General features: G+C 40.0%; 2 protein-coding genes across 3 annotated transcripts; one reads left to right on the plus strand and one right to left on the minus strand.

Moving 5' to 3' along the window:
* Positions 1-1117: 1117 nt before the first annotated feature.
* Positions 1118-16321, plus strand: LOC130929261 (zinc finger protein 93-like). 2 transcript variants are annotated; one of them, XM_057856325.1, is made up of 12 exons: positions 1118-1657; positions 2072-2181; positions 4205-4351; positions 4425-5307; positions 5569-5771; positions 7526-7624; positions 7700-7789; positions 7866-7976; positions 8071-8188; positions 9875-10688; positions 10773-10822; positions 12628-16320. In XM_057856325.1, exons 4-12 carry the CDS (start codon positions 5274-5276, stop codon positions 13827-13829), a joined length of 2721 nt encoding a protein of 906 aa, XP_057712308.1. In that variant the 5' UTR covers positions 1118-1657; positions 2072-2181; positions 4205-4351; positions 4425-5273; the 3' UTR covers positions 13830-16320. The 2 variants fall into 2 exon arrangements, with proteins under 2 accessions (XP_057712308.1, XP_057712309.1); XM_057856326.1 differs by lacking the exons at positions 1118-1657; positions 2072-2181; positions 4205-4351 and having other exon boundaries at positions 5274-5393; positions 12628-16321.
* On the minus strand, positions 13918-17406 carry apex1 (APEX nuclease (multifunctional DNA repair enzyme) 1). Its single transcript, XM_057856327.1, has 5 exons — positions 17160-17406; positions 16542-16676; positions 14913-15079; positions 14648-14840; positions 13918-14575 (listed from the first exon to the last, which is right to left on the minus strand). The coding sequence occupies exons 2-5, from the start codon at positions 16600-16602 to the stop codon at positions 14061-14063; spliced, it is 936 nt and encodes a 311-aa protein (XP_057712310.1). The 5' UTR covers positions 16603-16676; positions 17160-17406; the 3' UTR covers positions 13918-14060.
* Positions 17407-17540: the final 134 nt, after the last annotated feature.

Here is a 17540-nt window from a genome sequence, read left to right on the forward strand (position 1 = left end):
CCCTAATTAGAATCGATAAGAGAATCGATAAAGAATCGAATCGTTAAGCAATATCGATAATGGAATCGGAATCGTAAAAATCCTATCAATTCTCATCCCTACTTATTATCAGTGTTGTTAATAACGGCGTTACAATATAACGGCGTTACTAACGGCGTTATTTTTTTCAGTAGTGGGTAATCTAATAAATTACTTTTCTCATCTTGGCAACGCCGTTACCGTTACTGAGGACGGAAAGGCATGCGTTACTATGCGTTACTATATTGGTCGAAAAGTCTGAGGGAGACGGACTCACCGAGACGACACAGCAGAGCAGGAGTAGGGAGGAGGCAAGAAAGTTGTGACGCCGAGCAAACGCGATGCTAGGTAGCTCCAATAATACATGTTGTAGCCGATAGCTAGTACAAACTACGCCCGCATGTTATGGTAGATATGGTAGACATGGTAGATATCACATAGATATAACTAGATGCAAAATGACAGACATGGCACTAAATGAGTTAGTAGACAGCCGCCATCTTAAAGCAGTAGACTTTTTAGGACGGCTCTGTTGTAGAGAACCTTCCTAGCGAACCTAAGTAACTTTTTATCTAAAATACTTCTAAATCGGCAAAATCTTGACTTGAATCTGTCTTTAAATGATGAAACAGTTTTTAAAATTTCATATGTCGAAAGTAGAGAGAAGGGAACTAATGCAATAATGGGAGCAATTTTAACAACTTTTAACAGTTGATTCAGGGTAAAGGGTAAATTAGGGTAAAGAATTGGGCTCGGGCCAATTATACCAAAAACCCTAACAAAAAACTTCACATAGTGTGGCCAATGATTTTTTTTTTTTTTTTTTTTGAGGAAAAAAAAAAAAGTAATTATCACCTTTGCCAAGTAACTAATTACTCTTACATTCAGGTAATTGAGTTACTAACGCAATTACTTTTTGGGAGAAGTAATTTGTAACTATAATTAATTACTTTTTTTCTGTAAGATTAACAACACTGCTTATTAGTATCTTTTCCCCCCCCCAAATCATATGAGCAATCTCCATTTTGTGGAAACAAAAGTAAGTAGTGTCACAAAATTCAGTATTCATTTAATAGCGCACTATACAGTCAAAATGAATCGGACGTTTATTGCCGTCAATGGCACTGAAATATGATAACTTACTGTTAGTCACCATACATTGCTGGCAAAGATAGATTATCACTATTATTTGGGAAACAATCCATCCTTGAGTTATATCAAGTCAAATTTCGAAGTCAAAAGTATGAAAAGGGTCAAAGTGACAGCAAGGCTCTGGTGTTTACAATGCATAATGACACACAGTGTTACTCAGTGCTTACGCCCAACCCCGAAGCCACTGAACAAGGTCCTCTGGATAGTTTACTCATTGCCATCAAATACCTGCCCCTCAGATGAGCCATTTTGTCTAATTCATCCCATAAAGGCTGACTGAATGCTTGCGATCGATGTGAAGGAGCAGCTGTCCTTGTCAAAAAAAGAAAAAGGAAAAAAGAAGAGGGACCTCATGTGGTGTGAGCAGGAAAACAAACTTCTCTGGAACTTTAATGAGGGGCTTTGAGTGGATTCTCTCCTGGGGTTAAACTCCAAACTACACACGCTTGGACAAGAGGAGAAAACGGAAAGTTCCATCATTAGCGAGGTTAGTAATAGTTGCAAACTTTAGCCATCAATTATGCATGCGAAGAAACTCCACTGTGTGAAAACGTGCGTGTACAGCTGTTACATTTAAGAAATTCAAATTTAAATCAATTATACACTTGTCAATGTTTCTTTGAAATTTGATGTGAATTTTGCTACTGCATTATGTAACTATCATTAAGGCAAAGTGCCTTGAAGTTTGACCTGTACTCTTTGAAAAAGATTGACATAATAATTCACTCAAGATAAATTCTGCTCTAGCATTTGATTAGATTAACAACAGTTGAGTAGTTTTTGAATGCATTGATTGATTTAGTTTATTATTTTGTAGCTTTTAACCTCATTTCACAAATTTCAATATGTATGATATTTGGATTGTTGTGCGTATTTAATCTTTTAAATGTCACGTTTTCAGTGTTCCAATTGCATGACTAATGGGACTCATCGAGAACCAGAACTCCACTCGGGGGATCACCGGCCTTGTCGTCTCCCGTTGGGAGTCGGTTCCACCACTATCATCATATGGTCAGTATATGGCGGAAAACACAGACAAGGCTGATAAAGCAGTTTCTGCTCTTGCACCCCTCTTTAAAATTAATGGTGTATTTTAAGCCAAAAGAACTTTTTTGTATGATAGAACGATATGTCTATATGCTGCCAAAGCAGATTCATGGCGCATTAAGCCCCCAAACTATTTTTTATTTGTCCGTTTTACCCTGGAGACCACCGTTTACAGACGTCGCGCAACCGCTTTTGTTTCAACCCATAAAAAGAAGGTAATTAGGGTTGTTCCGATCATGTTTTTATGCTCCCGATCCGATCCCGATCGTTTTAGTTTGAGTATCTGCCCATCCCGATATTTCCCGATCCGATTGCTTTTTTTTTTTTGCTCCCGCTCCTGATTCAGTCCCAATCGTTCTCGATAATTTTTCCCGATCATATACATTTTTGCAATGCATTAAGAAAAAAAATGAATAAAACTCAGACGAATATATACATTCAACATACAGTACATAAGTACTGTACTTGTTTATTATGACAATAAATCCTCAAGATGGCATTTACATTATTAACATTGTTTCTGTGAGAGGGATCCACGGATAGAAAGACGTGTGACTTTGTATATTGTGACTAAATATTGCCATCTAGTGTATTTGTTGAGCTTTCAGTAAATTATACTGTAGCCATGCCCTGCATGATGGGAAGTGGAACCATGACTGTGCGTAGTGCTACCAATTGATATATCTTTTCTGCGTTGGGAAATAACATAAGGTGTTAAGAAAAAGATCAATTGCTCCCTTGCCCTTCCCATGATATTTCTTATTGTAGGGAGAGGGATTGTAAGGCTTTAGCCAATTAAAAAAAGTCTCCAAAGGCTGCAAAAATTCACTCTACTTATTTTATGCTGCCTTTTATCTCTCTATATGGGTACAATGGCGCCATTACAGATTGAGCGCGACAATGCGTGAGTGAGTCGTGCCGCGCATGCATTAATTACCTTAAATATTTTAACGTGATACATTTTAAAAAACATAATTACCGCCGTAATTGGGATAAATTTGATACCCCTACCTTAAGCCTAAACTAAAGACTCGGGATGAGTGTAACATATTATGTATGTAACGCTAAATACAATTAGAAAACAATTTAATTAAAAAATATTTATATATTAAAAAAAGGCATGGCCGAATTTTTTTGCCGATTCCGATACTTTGAAAATGGCGTGATCGGACCCGATCGATCTGCATCCCGATCGATAAGAACATCTCTATAAGTATTTATATTTATTATTCAAAATGTCTGTTATTTTTAGCTTAGAATCACTAATTAATATGTAATATTTAGTAAAAAGTTATTCCCTCGCATGTTTTAAACTTTTAAACAAATTACGTCACAATGAAAAAAATTGAGTGTGTAAAGAAGTCACGGATATCTACCTCATAACTATCGATTAATTGTATTTTTTTTTTGTTACTGTTGCATTTACCCCAATATTTTAGATGATAAATAATCGATCCAAACAAAGAAAAAATGAAATTTAAAAAAAAAAAAGTTTAGAAGGGTAAATATATGAAAAAGAAAATTTTGACCACTCCTTTATGTCTGCAATTTCTGCATCGTAACCCTTGTTATATTACCATGTTTCACCCATAAAATGCCCCCAAAAATCCAGCTGTGGCCATTCACAGCTGTGTCTTGACACTGGGTTATGCATACTACATGGAGTTTTTGGATGGAAAAGAGGTAAGTACGCGATAATATCTCGCTAAAATCAAGGCATCTTTAATTATGCTCTCTCATGCTCTCACCACCAGTTAGGATTTTGCTGTTTTAAAAAAAAATGCCCTCCTGTTCTGTTTTCCCCCAGAAAATGGAGATTTTAAGTTTTCCACTGATGATGATCACACATGCATTTAGGACAATTTTGAAATTTGGCCAAATTGGGGGTCTCAGAGCGGAACTTGAAGTCACCTGAGTGTTTTCCGCCATATTCATTCTTTTTTCAAACATTATTATTATTAAATCTCTATATCTTCTCTCTCAACAGATAACAACGTTATCATCGTGCTGGGCGTGTTGACGTTTGCCCTACAGCTGTGTTTGGCTCTCCTTATCATGCGGCGCTGTATGAAAATGGACAACAAAGCGAGAGAAGCTGTGAAACCCCCGCAGATTTTGGAGAAACTTCACATCGGTGAGTGTTAACTGTTGTTTGTTTTTGAAGGTTATACAAAACTGAAATAAAATGTTCCCTTTTCTTGCTCAAGAACCTTCATCCTGCCAGCGAGATGTTTTCAGACAGACTACTCATCGGTGTTCTGACGCCTATTTGTCCTATGTAGCTACAGATGGATGCTATACGACTGCAACAGCCAAAAATGATCTACTTGGACCATCCATACATTGGGACCTTGTTCAGTACTAATGACAAAAAGAATCAAAGTTGGTCTCAAATTTTAATGGAAAGTACAGTATTGTATTTTACAAACTTTGTGAAACTAAAGTGTGTTTATGTGAAGAATCACAGACTGAAACATTTTGTGTGTTTAGTTATGTCCAATAATGTTCAAATATATAAATGTCTAGAGTCGAATACTTTCTTGTATACTGTAAACTAAGCATTTACTGTACCTGTATTATACTACGAGCATCAAATATGTTCACAGTTGTCGTGCAATTACGCTATTTTCATGTTTAGAAAAGATCATGTCAAACCATTTTTTGGTGATTATTACAGACGATTTATTTTTGTTTAAAAATATTTTTGAATGATGTTTTGTGTTTGTGCATTATTTTTTTTTACTCAAACGGATGTAGTTTCAAATATTACCAGAAGGTGGTGATAAAACGGGACTATCATTGAGTGTGGACAGTTTAGGGAGTAAAGAAGAAGAACGATATTTCAAAACAGTAAACAAATGGATATTGAGGAGATTTTCCGGATCTAAAACGAGCTTTTTTTGGTGTATTCGTGCTCATTTCTGGGGCAGAGGTTTAGAGGTGGAGCATTTCTGAATGTTCAGCTGTACCAGGCGTCCTGTCTACTGAATCGTTTGTCATTACAGCGTACGAGTGGCTAACTCAACAATAGCCATTAGCAACTTTTCAATAAGAAGATGGAGTTGAGTCTTTTTCCAGCAAGTCACCAAGGTTAGTTTGTTGTTAATGCATCAACAAAATCAAGCTCTTTCTTTGTTACTCGTTGTTTTGGGTGACATTGCCGTTTGAGCTAAAAGGTAAGCTATTTTAACTGAAGTTTGGTCGGTATCTTATTGAATGAAATATTTAGGCATCAAAACACTAGCACGTAGACAAGGGATTCGAATCTAATTCGTTCTGGTGAATTTGTGCAAACATTTTGGTCTGGTGACGTTTTTCTAGAGTTAACATATATGTAATCTATTTTTCCAGGTAATTCACTACCTCTGGCTTCGCTCCGCTTATTGGTGCCTCCTCTTCAACTCTCGTCAGCCTCCATGTGGCAAATCTTAAAGAAACAAGATGTACTGAGCTACTGGGAAGTGGCTGACTTTGTTTCTTTGGTGGTGGAGAATGTCCCAGCGCTGCTCGTGGATAAGCACAGGATGCAACTCAATCTGGGTTTGAGAGCCAGGGTGAGTCCCACCAAGTGTTGTTAAACTTACTTTTAAAAAGTAATTAGTTACAGTTATAAATTACTTCTCCCAAAAAGTAATTGAGTTAGTAACTCAGTTACCTCAATGTCAGAGTAATTAGTTACTCGTCAAAGTAACTGACGTTACTTTTCATGTTCTACACGATATTACATGATCCATTCTATAATGCAGGTGTCCCAGTGGAGGATTTTGGTAGCAAATTGCTGGCTCCTTTTTAAAAAAAAATTTTTTTAGTAGGGCTGTCAAAATTATCGCGTTAACGGGCGTTAATTAATTTTTCTAATTAATCACGTTAAAATATTTGATGCAATTAACTCACATGCCCTGCTCAAACAGATTAAAATGACAGCAGTGTAACGTCCGCTTGTTACTTGTTTTCTGGTGTTTGGCGCCCTCTGCTGGCGCTTGGGTCCAAATGATTTTATGGGTTTAAGCACAATGAGTGAGCATGGTGTAATTATTGACATCAACAATGGCGAGCTACTAGTTTGTTTTTTGATTGAAAATTTTACAAATTTTAATATAACGAAAACATTAGGAGGGGTGTTAATATAAAATTTCTATAAACTTGTACTAACATTTATCTTTTAAGAACTACAAGTCTTTCCATGGATCACTTTAAGAGAATGTTAATAATGTTAATGCCATCTTGTTGATTTATTGTTATAATAAACAAATACAGTACTTATGTACCTTATGTTGAATGTATATATCCGTCTTGTGTCTTATTTTTCCATTCCAGCAATAATTTACAGAAAAATATGGCATATTTTATAGATGATTTGAATTGCGATTAATTACGATGAATTAATTTTTAAGCTGTAATTAACTCGATTAAAAATTTTAATCGTTTGACAGCCCTAATTTTTAGACATTGACACCTTTTTAAATTGATATCTCGATTCTTGCAGGAGCTTATCGATAACCTTTTGGGATACAAAGTATCACGATATATCACCATTTCGATATTTTGTCACACCCCTAGTAATGGCGTTACAAAGATGACAAAAGTAATTAATTAGATTAGGGCTGCAGCTATCGATTATTTTAGTAGTCGATTAATCGATGAAGTAGTTTGTCGAATAATCGAGTAATCGGATAAGGAACATGAAAAATTAAAATACCTGAGCTGAGCCTCAAACGGTATAAAAAAATAAGGATCTATGGGACAACAAATGCTGTAAAATGTTTTTTTTTTTTTTTTTTTTTTTTTTTTTTTTTTTTTTTTTTTACAATGCTCTTGACAAATGGTTCAGACACATACTCCCACAAAAACAGCTAAATATACCCATAAACTAAATTACAAATGCATAAAAAAAAAAAACATTAGCTCAAACAAAAACTTAGCTTTTGTTGGTCTTAACATCGAGCAGCTGGATTCAGCCATGTGAAGTGAGGCAGACTAGAGGGCAGTTTATCCACTCAAATCATTAAAACTGAATGCAAAAACTTTCAAAATAAACCATTACAACACCACTTTAATGAAACGAATACTCGAAGCAGCAAAATTTAATTTGAATCTTTTTTTTCTAATCGAATACTCGAGTTAATCGATTAATCGTTGCAGCACTAAATTAGATTACTCACTACTGAAAAAAATAACGCCGTTAGTAACGCCGTTATACTCTAACGCGGTTATTAACAACACTGGTCCCACCAAAGAGCTGATAGGTATTAGGAATAGGATGACAAATTGTATCAGTATCCCGCTTTTCTTTCTTTTCAACCTTTAGTATATTCTTGAATTGTGCCAAAATAAACAACCCTTGGAATGTGACGTCATCTCATCTCTCCTGGACAAGATTAAACAACAAAACACCGCTCTTGAAGACGTGAGTCTCCTATTAATCTTTCTCTGTCTTGACATCTGGCTGACTGTTGAACTATAATGTACATTAACATTGCAGACCAATGAACAAGAGGCAGCCATCATTCGATTTTCTGAACTAATTCAGTTTCTGCTCAGAGATCCCGAAGCCAGACAACACTTCTTTGCTGTAAGGCCGTATTGTTTTAGTTATGTATGATAAAAGGATTAAATATTTTTGACAGCTTCTTTTTAATATTGTAAAGGAGGTCTTTCCTGCTCAGTACGGACATGAGTATGACAGTGATTTGCAGTCGCTTTTTTGGGAGTTTGTATGTCGACTAGCGCAGTTTTTTCCAGTTCCTGACCTCAAACAGGTGAGGGATGATTGTATTGGCTTTTGATGGGAAAAATCAACACAAATCAGATTTTTAAAATGTTATGTTTTGTTTTTGTTAACATCAATTGCAGACTGTTTGCTGGCTTGAAACGTCACAATGGAATGACTCTTTACATTCACAAACTGAAGCAACTGATCTGAAGGTTCTCCTCCAGCATCACAAACACCTGAGACACTTAGAGCCACATGGTAGGCTATTTTCCTAAGCAGTTAAAGTAATTACAGTGGGGAGAACAAGTATTTGGTACACTGCCGATTTTGCTGGTTTTCCCTCTTGCAAAGCATGTAGAGGTCTGTAATTTGTATCATAAGTTCTCTTCAACTGTGAGGGACGGAATCTAATACAAAAAAACAGAAAATCACTTTGTATGATTTTTAAATAATAAATTTGCATTTAATTGCATGAAATAAGTATTTAATACATCACAAAAATCGAAATTAATATTTGGTACAGAAACCTTTGTTTGCTATTACAGATACCAAACGTTTCCTGTAGTCCTTGACAAGGTTTGCACACACTGCAGCAGGGATTTTGGCCCACTCCTCCATGCAGATCTTCTCCAGAGCCTTCAGGTTTCGGGGCTGCTGCCGGGCAACACGGACTATCAGCTCCCTCCATAGATTTTCTATCGGGTTCAGATCTGGTGACTGGCTAGGCCACTCCAGGACCTTAAGATGATTCTTACGGAGCCACTCTTTAGTTGCCTTGGCTGTGTGCTTTGGGTCGTTGTCATGCTGGAAGACCCAGCCACGACCAATCTTCATGGCTCTCACTGAAGGAAGGAGGTTGTCTGCCAAGATCTGGCGATACATAGCCCCATCCATCCTCCCCTCAATACGGTGCAGTCGTCCTGTACCCTAAGCAGAGAAGCAGCCCCAAAAAATGTTGTTTCCTCCTCCATGTTTCACAGTTGGGATGGTGTTCTTGGGGTTGTACTCATCCCTCTTTTTCCTCCAAACACGACGAGCCGAGTTTAGACCAAAAAGTTCAATTTTGGTCTTATCCGACCACATGACCTTCTCCCATTGCTCCTCTGGATCATCCAGATGGTCAGTGGCAAACTTCCGACGTGTCTGGACATGCACTGGCTTCAGCAGCGGGACCTTGCGTGCGCTGGAGGATTTTAATCCATGACGGCGTAATGTGTTTCCGATGGTTTTCTTGGAGACTGTGGTTCCAGCTCTCTTCAGGTCATTGACCAGGTCCTGCCGTGTAGTTCTGGGCTGATCCCTCACCTTCCTCATGATCAGTGATGCTCCACGAGGTGAGATCTTGCATGGAGCCCTAGAACGAGGCAGATTGACCGTCAAATTGAACTTCTTCCATTTTCTAATAATCACTCCAACAGTTGTTACCTTCTCACCAAGCTGCTTGCTTATTTTCCTGTAGCCCATCCCAGCCTTTTGCAGATCTATTATTTTATCCCTGATGTCCTTACACAGCTCTTTGGTCTTGGCCATTGTGGAGAGGTTGGAGTTTGTTTGTTTGAGCATGTGAACAGGTGTGTTTTATACAGGTAACAAGTTCAAACAGGTGCAGTTACTTCCGGTAATGAGTGGAGAACAGGAGGCGTTCTTAAAAAAGAACTAAGAGCCGAAATATTTACTAGTTGGTAATGTATCAAATACTTATTTCATGCAGTTAAATACAAATCTATTATTTAAAAATTATACAATGTGATTTTCTGGATTTTTGTATTAGATTCCGTCCCTCACAGTTGGAGAACTTATGATACAAATTCCAGACCTCTACATGGCTTGCAAGTGGGAAAACCAGCAAAATCGGCAGTGTATCAAATACTTGTTCTCCCCACTGTAACTGGTGTGGTTGTTAATGGTGTCGTTTTCTAAAATATATATACATATATTTATCAGTTCCAGCATCGAATATGGGCGACAAAATCATCTCTACACTTTCAGTCTTTCCGGGAGAAGCTGAGGAGAAGCCTAACCAATTGAGTTTAGGTGATAGTCACATACATGAACCAGCAGTGGATGATGCCACTATAGAGATCATTGCAGAAGTTGAAGTTGAACTAGAAGAAAACAATGAAATGATGGAAGGAAATGCCAGTGTTCTTTTGGAAGACGATGGCATAGTGGAGCAAACTGAAGAAACCTCTGCATCTGTTCAACCTCGGAGCTCTTCGGGCCCTCACGACTGTCCTGACTGCGCCAAAAAATTCAAGTTTGCGTCTTCGCTTACAGCCCACAGGGTGGTCCACACGGGTGAGCGTCCTCACCGCTGCGCCGACTGTGGCCGCCGCTTCTCTTTCAGGCAGGCCCTGGAGCGCCACCGGAACACGCACAAAAGCGGGGCTGGGTACGACTGCGTCATCTGCGGGGAGACGTTTGAGTCCTCGTCGGCTCGCGCCGAGCACAAGCAAACGCACTCGGTGGACGGCGTGTACGCTTGCCCGCAATGCGAGAGGAAATTCACCAGGGAGCCGGCGCTTTCGAGGCACCTCAAAACTCACGCGGTGACATCGGCACAAAGCGTGGGAGACGCCGCTGCAGAAGTGCGGAAAACCCCAGACCTTGAATGTGTCAATGTCCGCACAAGCAGGCGCAAACGCAAACCCACCATGAAGGTCCAAGTCATTCATTTGCAGAAACGGAAAAAGGGCAAGATAAAGCAGGAAGCTGTCGAGGAACAGCCGCCACCTTTAAACTGCTTGCCCTTAAGTTGGTCAGTTTTATGTTCTAACCTCATTATCTTATGAAGAAATCTCTCAACTCAAAGTATTAAACACTTATCTCTTCTCTTCAACAGTTCAGAGCATTCATATGGATCGGTCTCCATTTCAACAAAAGATGATGAAAGTGAGTTTTTTTTTTTTTTGCTTCCGTTAGAGAGGCAGTTGCTCAAGTACGTCTATTTACACACTGATGTGGTCTCCAATGAAATAAAGGTTAAATCAGTTCGGGCAGTAGATCTTACCTGTCAAAATTATCGCGTTAACGGGCGGTGATTAATTTTTTAAATTAATCACGTTAAAATATTTGACGCAATTAACGCACATGCCCCGCTCAAACAGATTAAAATGACAGCACAGTGTCAGTACTTGTGTTTTTTTTGTCTCCCTCTGCTGGCGCTTTGGTGCGACTGATTTTATTTAAGCACCATGAGAATTGTGTAATTATTGACGTCAACAATGGCGAGCTACTAGTTTATTTATAGATTGAAAACTTTACAAATTTTATGAAAACGAAAACATTAAGAGGGGTTTTAATATAAAATTTCTATAACTTGTACAAACATTTATCTTTTAAGGATTAAGTCTTTCTATCCATGGATCGCTTTAACAGAATGTTAATGTCATCTTGTTGATTTATTGTTTTAATAAACAAATACAGTACTTATGTACTGAATGTTGAATGTATATATCCGTCTTGTGTCTTATCTTTCCATTCCAACAATAATTTTACAGAAAAATGTCATATTTTATAGATGGTTTGAATTGCGATTAATTACAATTTTTAAGCTGTGATCAACTCGATTAAAAATTTTAATTGTTTGACAGCCATTTGGGTTGTTCTGATCATGTTTTTTTTTTCTCCCGATACGATCCCTATCGTTTTAGTTTGAGTATCTGCCGATCCCGATATTTCCTGATCCGATTGCTTTTTTTTTGCTCCCGATTCAATTCCAATCATTCCCGATAATTTTTCCCGATCATATACATTTTGGCAATGCATTAAAAAAAAATGAATAAAACTCGGACGAATATCTACATTCAACATACAGTACATAAGTACTGTATTTGTTTATTATGACAATAAATCCTCAAGATGGCATTTACATTATTAACATTCTTTCTGTGAGAGGGATCCACGGATAGAGAGACTTGTGACTTTGTATATTGTGACTAAATATTGCCATCTAGTGTATTTGTTGAGCTTTCAGTAAATGATACTGCAGCAATTCAACCCAAATGCATGATGGGAACTGGAACCATGACTGTGCGTAGTGCTGTCAATTGATATATCAATAATCGTAGGGAGAGGTATTGTAAGGCTTTAGCCAATTAAAAAAAGGCTCCAAAGGCTGCCAAGATTCACTCTACTCATTTTACGCTGCCTTTTATCTCTCCAAATGGGTAAAACGGTGCCATTACATATTGAGCGCGACAGTGCGTGAGTGGGTCGTGCAACGCATGTATTAATTGCGTTAAATATTTAACGTGATACATTTGAAAAAAAATAATTACCGCCGTTATCGGGATAAATTTGATAACCCTACCTTAAGCCTAAACTAAAGACTCTAGATGAGGGTAACATATTATGTCTGTAACGTTAAATACAATTTGAAAACGATTTAATTAAAAAAAAAATTAATAAAAGGTATGGCCGATATTTTTTTGCCGATTCCGATACTTTGAAAATGACGTGATCGGGACGCCGATTGATCGGAACATCTCTAATATGTATGTATATATCTATATATTTATAGATATATACACCAAAGTTACCGTGTGTTAATAGAAAATAGTTCATTCTTACTGCGGATCTGGTTAGTGTCTCGCCATCAGTATCTTAATGTTGATCATGATGGTGGTACTCAGAGCGCCAAGTAATGTATAGAAAAAAAATTCCAGTCTATAATGAACAATTTTTCTTTTTGTCAGGCTGTGTGGCAGGTAGCATTGAATGCTCCATCCACCATACAGAGAAACAGCAGCACGCGGAGAACATCTGCTCTGATGACAATCAGGTGACCCCGTGCGACGAAGATGGTGGATTCACCTGTGGTGACTGCGGCAAGAGCTTCAAATTCTTGTCCTTATTCAAATCCCACCGTCGAATCCATACAGGCGAGCAGCCTTTCCTCTGTTCTCCGTGCGGTCGCCGTTTCTCCTTCAAGCAGTCTCTGGAGAGACACAGGCAGACGCACAAGCCCGGGCGCACGTACGATTGCGTCATCTGCGGGGAATTGTGCGAGACCCTCGTGGCTCTTAGGTCACACGTGAGGGCCCACACGGTGAACGGCGAGTTCGCTTGCTCAGAGTGCGGTCGCAAGTTCGCCTGGAAGTCGGCGCTGGTCAGGCACCTCAAAACGCACGAACCGGCGGAACGTTTGTTGAAGTGCCCTCAGTGCGAGCTGACTTTCAGCTGCGCCAGCTACCTCAGCAGGCACCTGCAGACGCATAGGGAGGAGCGAGCGTACGCCTGCAGCTGCGGTAAGAGTTTCACCTACAGGGCGGCGCTGAAGGCGCACCAGCGCATCCATCAAAAGGACAGACCGCACGTTTGCGCGCAGTGCGGCAAGGGATTCCTCTACAAGGGCGGCCTGCAAAACCACATGAAGATCCATTCGTCGGAGATGCCCTTCATGTGCTCCTTCTGCGGGAAGTGCTTCAAAAGGGAGCGGAACATGAAGAAGCACGAGCGCTGCCACACGAGAGAGAACGTCTACAGCTGCTCGCAGTGCGAGAAAAGCTTCGTGTACAAAGCCACGCTGATCCGACACGAGCTGACGCACTCGGGCGAGCGGCCGTACCTCTGCTCCACTTGCGGGAAGGGCTTCTTCTCCCACGCCGAACTGCTTAAACACGAGCGCTTCCACACGGGCCACAAGCCTTTCCAATGCCCGCACTGCGATAAGAAGTTCACCCAATCATGTTACCTCACTATCCACCTGCGCTACCATTCGGGCGTGCGGCCTTACTCCTGCGCCCAGTGCGACAAGAGCTTCCTCAGCGCCAGTCGTCTGAAAAGACACACCAGAACGCACACTGGAGAGAAGCCCTTCCGTTGCGGCGATTGCGGAAAAGGATTTCGGCAGTCCTATCACCTCAAAGTGCATCAACGGACACACAAAATAACATGAAGGTGAACCTGTACTCTGGAGTTGTATAGGTAATGAATTGTCTACTATCATAATGTTTGTTGCAGCCCTATTAAATAATGATCACACGTTGTCTCTAGAAACCAGATTTTTATTAGTGTGATACCAGAGTACATCACTTTTTTGGATGAAAAACAATGCTTAGTGTTGCATATTTTCAGCTCAAGCAAAACTTAACACTTGCTCTACCAGTGAATCTGACTCAAAAAGAAGCTATACGACAATATGCAGTGTAATAGGGCAGTGGTCGCTCCCCATAGCTTTGGTGCGAATCTTGCTATCGCACAAAGCGGGCACCAGGGAGGATGAGAGCACAAAATAATCCAGCCTCCAGCCCACGTTCTTAGACCTGGAATTCATCATGTAGGTCCAGAAGGTGTAGGCGTTGGCCTGCTCGGGGTAAAGCTCACGGAAGCTGTCGACGAAACCGGCCTCCAGTAGCTGGCCGAAGCCCTCGCGCTCCTCCGGTGTAAAGCCGGCGTTCTTCTTGTTCCCCTTGGGGTTTTTCAGGTCGATCTCTTGGTGGGCCACATTGAGGTCGCCGCACAGCACCACGGGCTTCTGTACATCCAGCTCGCTCAAGTAGGAGCGGAAGTCTACGTCCCAGGTTTTGCGGTAGTCTAAGCGGACGAGACCTTTGCTGGCATTGGGGACGTAGGCTGTCACCAGGTAGAAAGTGGGGAACTCTGCGGTAATGACGCGGCCTTCCTTATCGTGTTCTTCTTTACCTAAATCATTATGAAAAATCCCATCTTTAAAAAAAATTTCTCCAAAAGCAGCAGGAAGAGTTCAGCACTCACCGATGCCGTACGTCACTTTGACCGGTTCCGTTTTGCAGAGCATGGCCACGCCGCTGTAGCCTTCCTTTTCTTCCGACCCGCACCAGTACTTGTGCGGGTACTCGGGCATGGATGTGATGGCGGCAGGCAGGCTTTTCTCCGCGCACTTGGTCTCCTGCAGGCACAGGATGTCTGGATTCTCCTCACGCACCCACTGGAGGAGACAAAGTGTCAAATAAGGGGAGAGGGGGGCTAAAATCATAGTTTTGGTTGTGCTTCCACTCACATCCAGGCCATTCTTCTTCACCCAGGCTCTCAGTCCGTCGACGTTCCAAGAAGTGATCTTCATGTTGGCATCACGTCCATCTTTGCTGGTCATTTTATCAGGGGGATCTTCGTACAAAATAGGGGCTTCTGGTTCTTTAGTCTTCTTTGCTTTCTTGGGAGTACTTTCTGTCATTTAACAACAGCAAGTATTAGTATTAGAGATGCCGATCGATCGGGTCCGATCACGTCATTTCAAAGTATCAGAATCGGCAAAAAAATATCGGCCATCCCTTTTTTATAATTAAATCGTTTTCTAATTGTATTTAACGTTACAGACATAATATGTTACACTCATCCCGAGTCTTTAGTTTAGGCTTAAGGTAGGGGTATCAAATTTATCCCGATCACGGCGGTAATTTTTTCAAAAATGTATCACGTTAAAACATTTAATGCAATTAATGCATGGGCTGCACGACCCACTCACGCATTGTCGCGCACAATCTTTAATGGGGCCGTTTTACCTTTACACAGGCCATTTGGGGGTCCTAAGCAAAATAATGCAAAGGGGCCCATATTTTTGGCCCACCATTTCGTCACAGTGTACTGTGAAACCTGTACATGCAATCCAACCCATACGTCCATATTTTGTATATTAATCAGATTTTGTTGCACTGCATACTTCAAACCTCTCACCCCAAATGATTGTCAGAACTTACAGTAGATAGCGCCAAACCTTTTTCTAAAAGAGGAAAGAAAGAAATTAAGGAAAAGCTTTTATTTTTTAAGCTTGCAATCAAGTATCAAAACTCAAAAAAGTAAATAAAGCAAACTGTAGTAAAAAAAAAAAAATAAGACTAAACAATTGCCAGACTGGGGGCCCCCTAGTGGTCAGGGGCCCTAAGCAGCTGCATAGTCTGCGTATAGGCTGGGCCGGCCCTGCCTTTATAGAGAGTTAAAAGGCAGCGTAAAATGAGTAGAGTGAATTTTGGCAGCCTTAGGAGCCTTTTTTAATTGGCTAAAGCCTTACAATCCCTCTCCCTACGATTATAAATATCGTGGGAAGCAATGTGGAGAAGCAAGGTCGCGATTGATCTGTTTCTTAACACCTTATGTTATTTCGCAACGCAGAGAAGATATATCAATTGGTATCACTACACACAGTCATGGTTGCTAAAGGCGTGTCACATCCACCCATCATGCATTTGGGCATGGCCACAGTATCATTTACTGAAAGCTCAACAAATACACTAGATGGCAATATTTAGTCACAATATACAAAGTCACAAGTCTTTCTATCCGTGGATCCCTCTCACAGAAAGAATGTTAATAATGTAAATGCCATCTTGAGGATTTATTGTCATAATAAACAAATACAGTACTTATGTACTGTATGTTGAATGTATATATTCGTCCGAGTTGTATTCATTTTTTTCTTAATGCATTGCCAAAATGCATATGATCGGGAAAACTTATCGGGAATGATTGGAATTGAATCGGGAGCAAAAAAAGCAATCGGATCGGGAAATATCGGGATCGGCAGATGCTCAAACTAAAACGATCGGGATCGGATCGGGAGCAAAAAAACATGATCGGAACAACCCAAATTAGTATACTTTGAAAAAGACAATTTTATGTCAACTTTACTAACCAGAGGCGGCATCATTGTCCCCTTCTGCTGGTGCCTCCTCTGCCTTCTTGCCTCTCTTCATGCTTGAATTTGCTCGAACGGCGGAAAGCACAATTTGCAGACCACCCACACGCGCACACCACAGTAGAAGCGCCGCTGGAAAAAGGAAGAAAAAAAGTGACAAGTATTGTACACAATGGTCACCAAAACTGGATTGTGCTCATGTTTATTTTGGTTAATTAGTTCCTCAACTCCATATTTGTTCATATTTTTCCTTTATTAAAATTGCTTGCAGTAAAAAAAGTGACTTTAAAACAATTTTTTTAAAAAAAGCACATGAACAAGCAACAATGATATACTGCCTAATTTCCAGGAAAATTTACATCTAAATCGCCGGTTTGCGTCACATTCAGGAGAGTAATGTGCTACTTGCTTCAACAATGAATCCTAACTATTGAGCTGCACAATGGCAATGCATGGTGCTAACGTTAGCATTTCATTGTTACAAAGATAGCGGCTGCAGGCCTACTTCAAATAAGCCATTTATTAGCTTCAATCGCCTAATACAGCGATCGAAAAGGTATTCTCAGTGGAGCCCACAAACAAATACTGATTTTGCCTGTATGCAAATGTTCTTACTTGCACTCTAAGCAGGATGCAAAAGCCCAGCCAGGACACGCTGCTGCTCAGACAGTCTACCTTCAGTCACTCCCCCAAAATTTATGCAAAACCAATCGCGGAAGCGGTTAATGCTGCTGCCGAATATGATTATGATGACGTTGTTGAAACCAAAATCACATTTTAAAAAAATCTAAGGTGATCAATGACTTTGTACTGTACAGTTAGATTAAGAAAAGTCATTAAACAGGAATAGTTTTCGAAATAAAAACTGGCGCATGCGCAGACGTAGTTAAAAAACACGCTCTTTTTCTATTTGATTCTTCTCAATGCCTGATAGAAATAGCAGAAACATTTGTTTCATAATAAAAAATCAAGACAATACATTTGAGCGCTAAATAA

Source organism: Corythoichthys intestinalis, chromosome 13, assembly GCF_030265065.1.
Source record: "Corythoichthys intestinalis isolate RoL2023-P3 chromosome 13, ASM3026506v1, whole genome shotgun sequence".
NCBI lineage: Eukaryota > Metazoa > Chordata > Actinopteri > Syngnathiformes > Syngnathidae > Corythoichthys > Corythoichthys intestinalis.

Coding starts and splice junctions, on each gene's coding strand:
- apex1 (XM_057856327.1), bottom strand. CDS start 16,602: ATGAAGAGAGGCAAGAAGGCAGAGGAGGCACCAGCAGAAGGGGACAAT. Junction 15,080..16,541: donor GGACAATGATGCCGCCTCTG/GTTAGTAAAGTT, acceptor GTTAAATGACAG/AAAGTACTCCCAAGAAAGCA. Junction 14,841..14,912: donor TGAAGAAGAATGGCCTGGAT/GTGAGTGGAAGC, acceptor TGTCTCCTCCAG/TGGGTGCGTGAGGAGAATCC.
- LOC130929261 (XM_057856325.1), top strand. CDS start 5,274: ATGGAGTTGAGTCTTTTTCCAGCAAGTCACCAAG. Junction 5,308..5,568: donor TTTTCCAGCAAGTCACCAAG/GTTAGTTTGTTG, acceptor CTATTTTTCCAG/GTAATTCACTACCTCTGGCT. Junction 7,790..7,865: donor CCAGACAACACTTCTTTGCT/GTAAGGCCGTAT, acceptor AATATTGTAAAG/GAGGTCTTTCCTGCTCAGTA.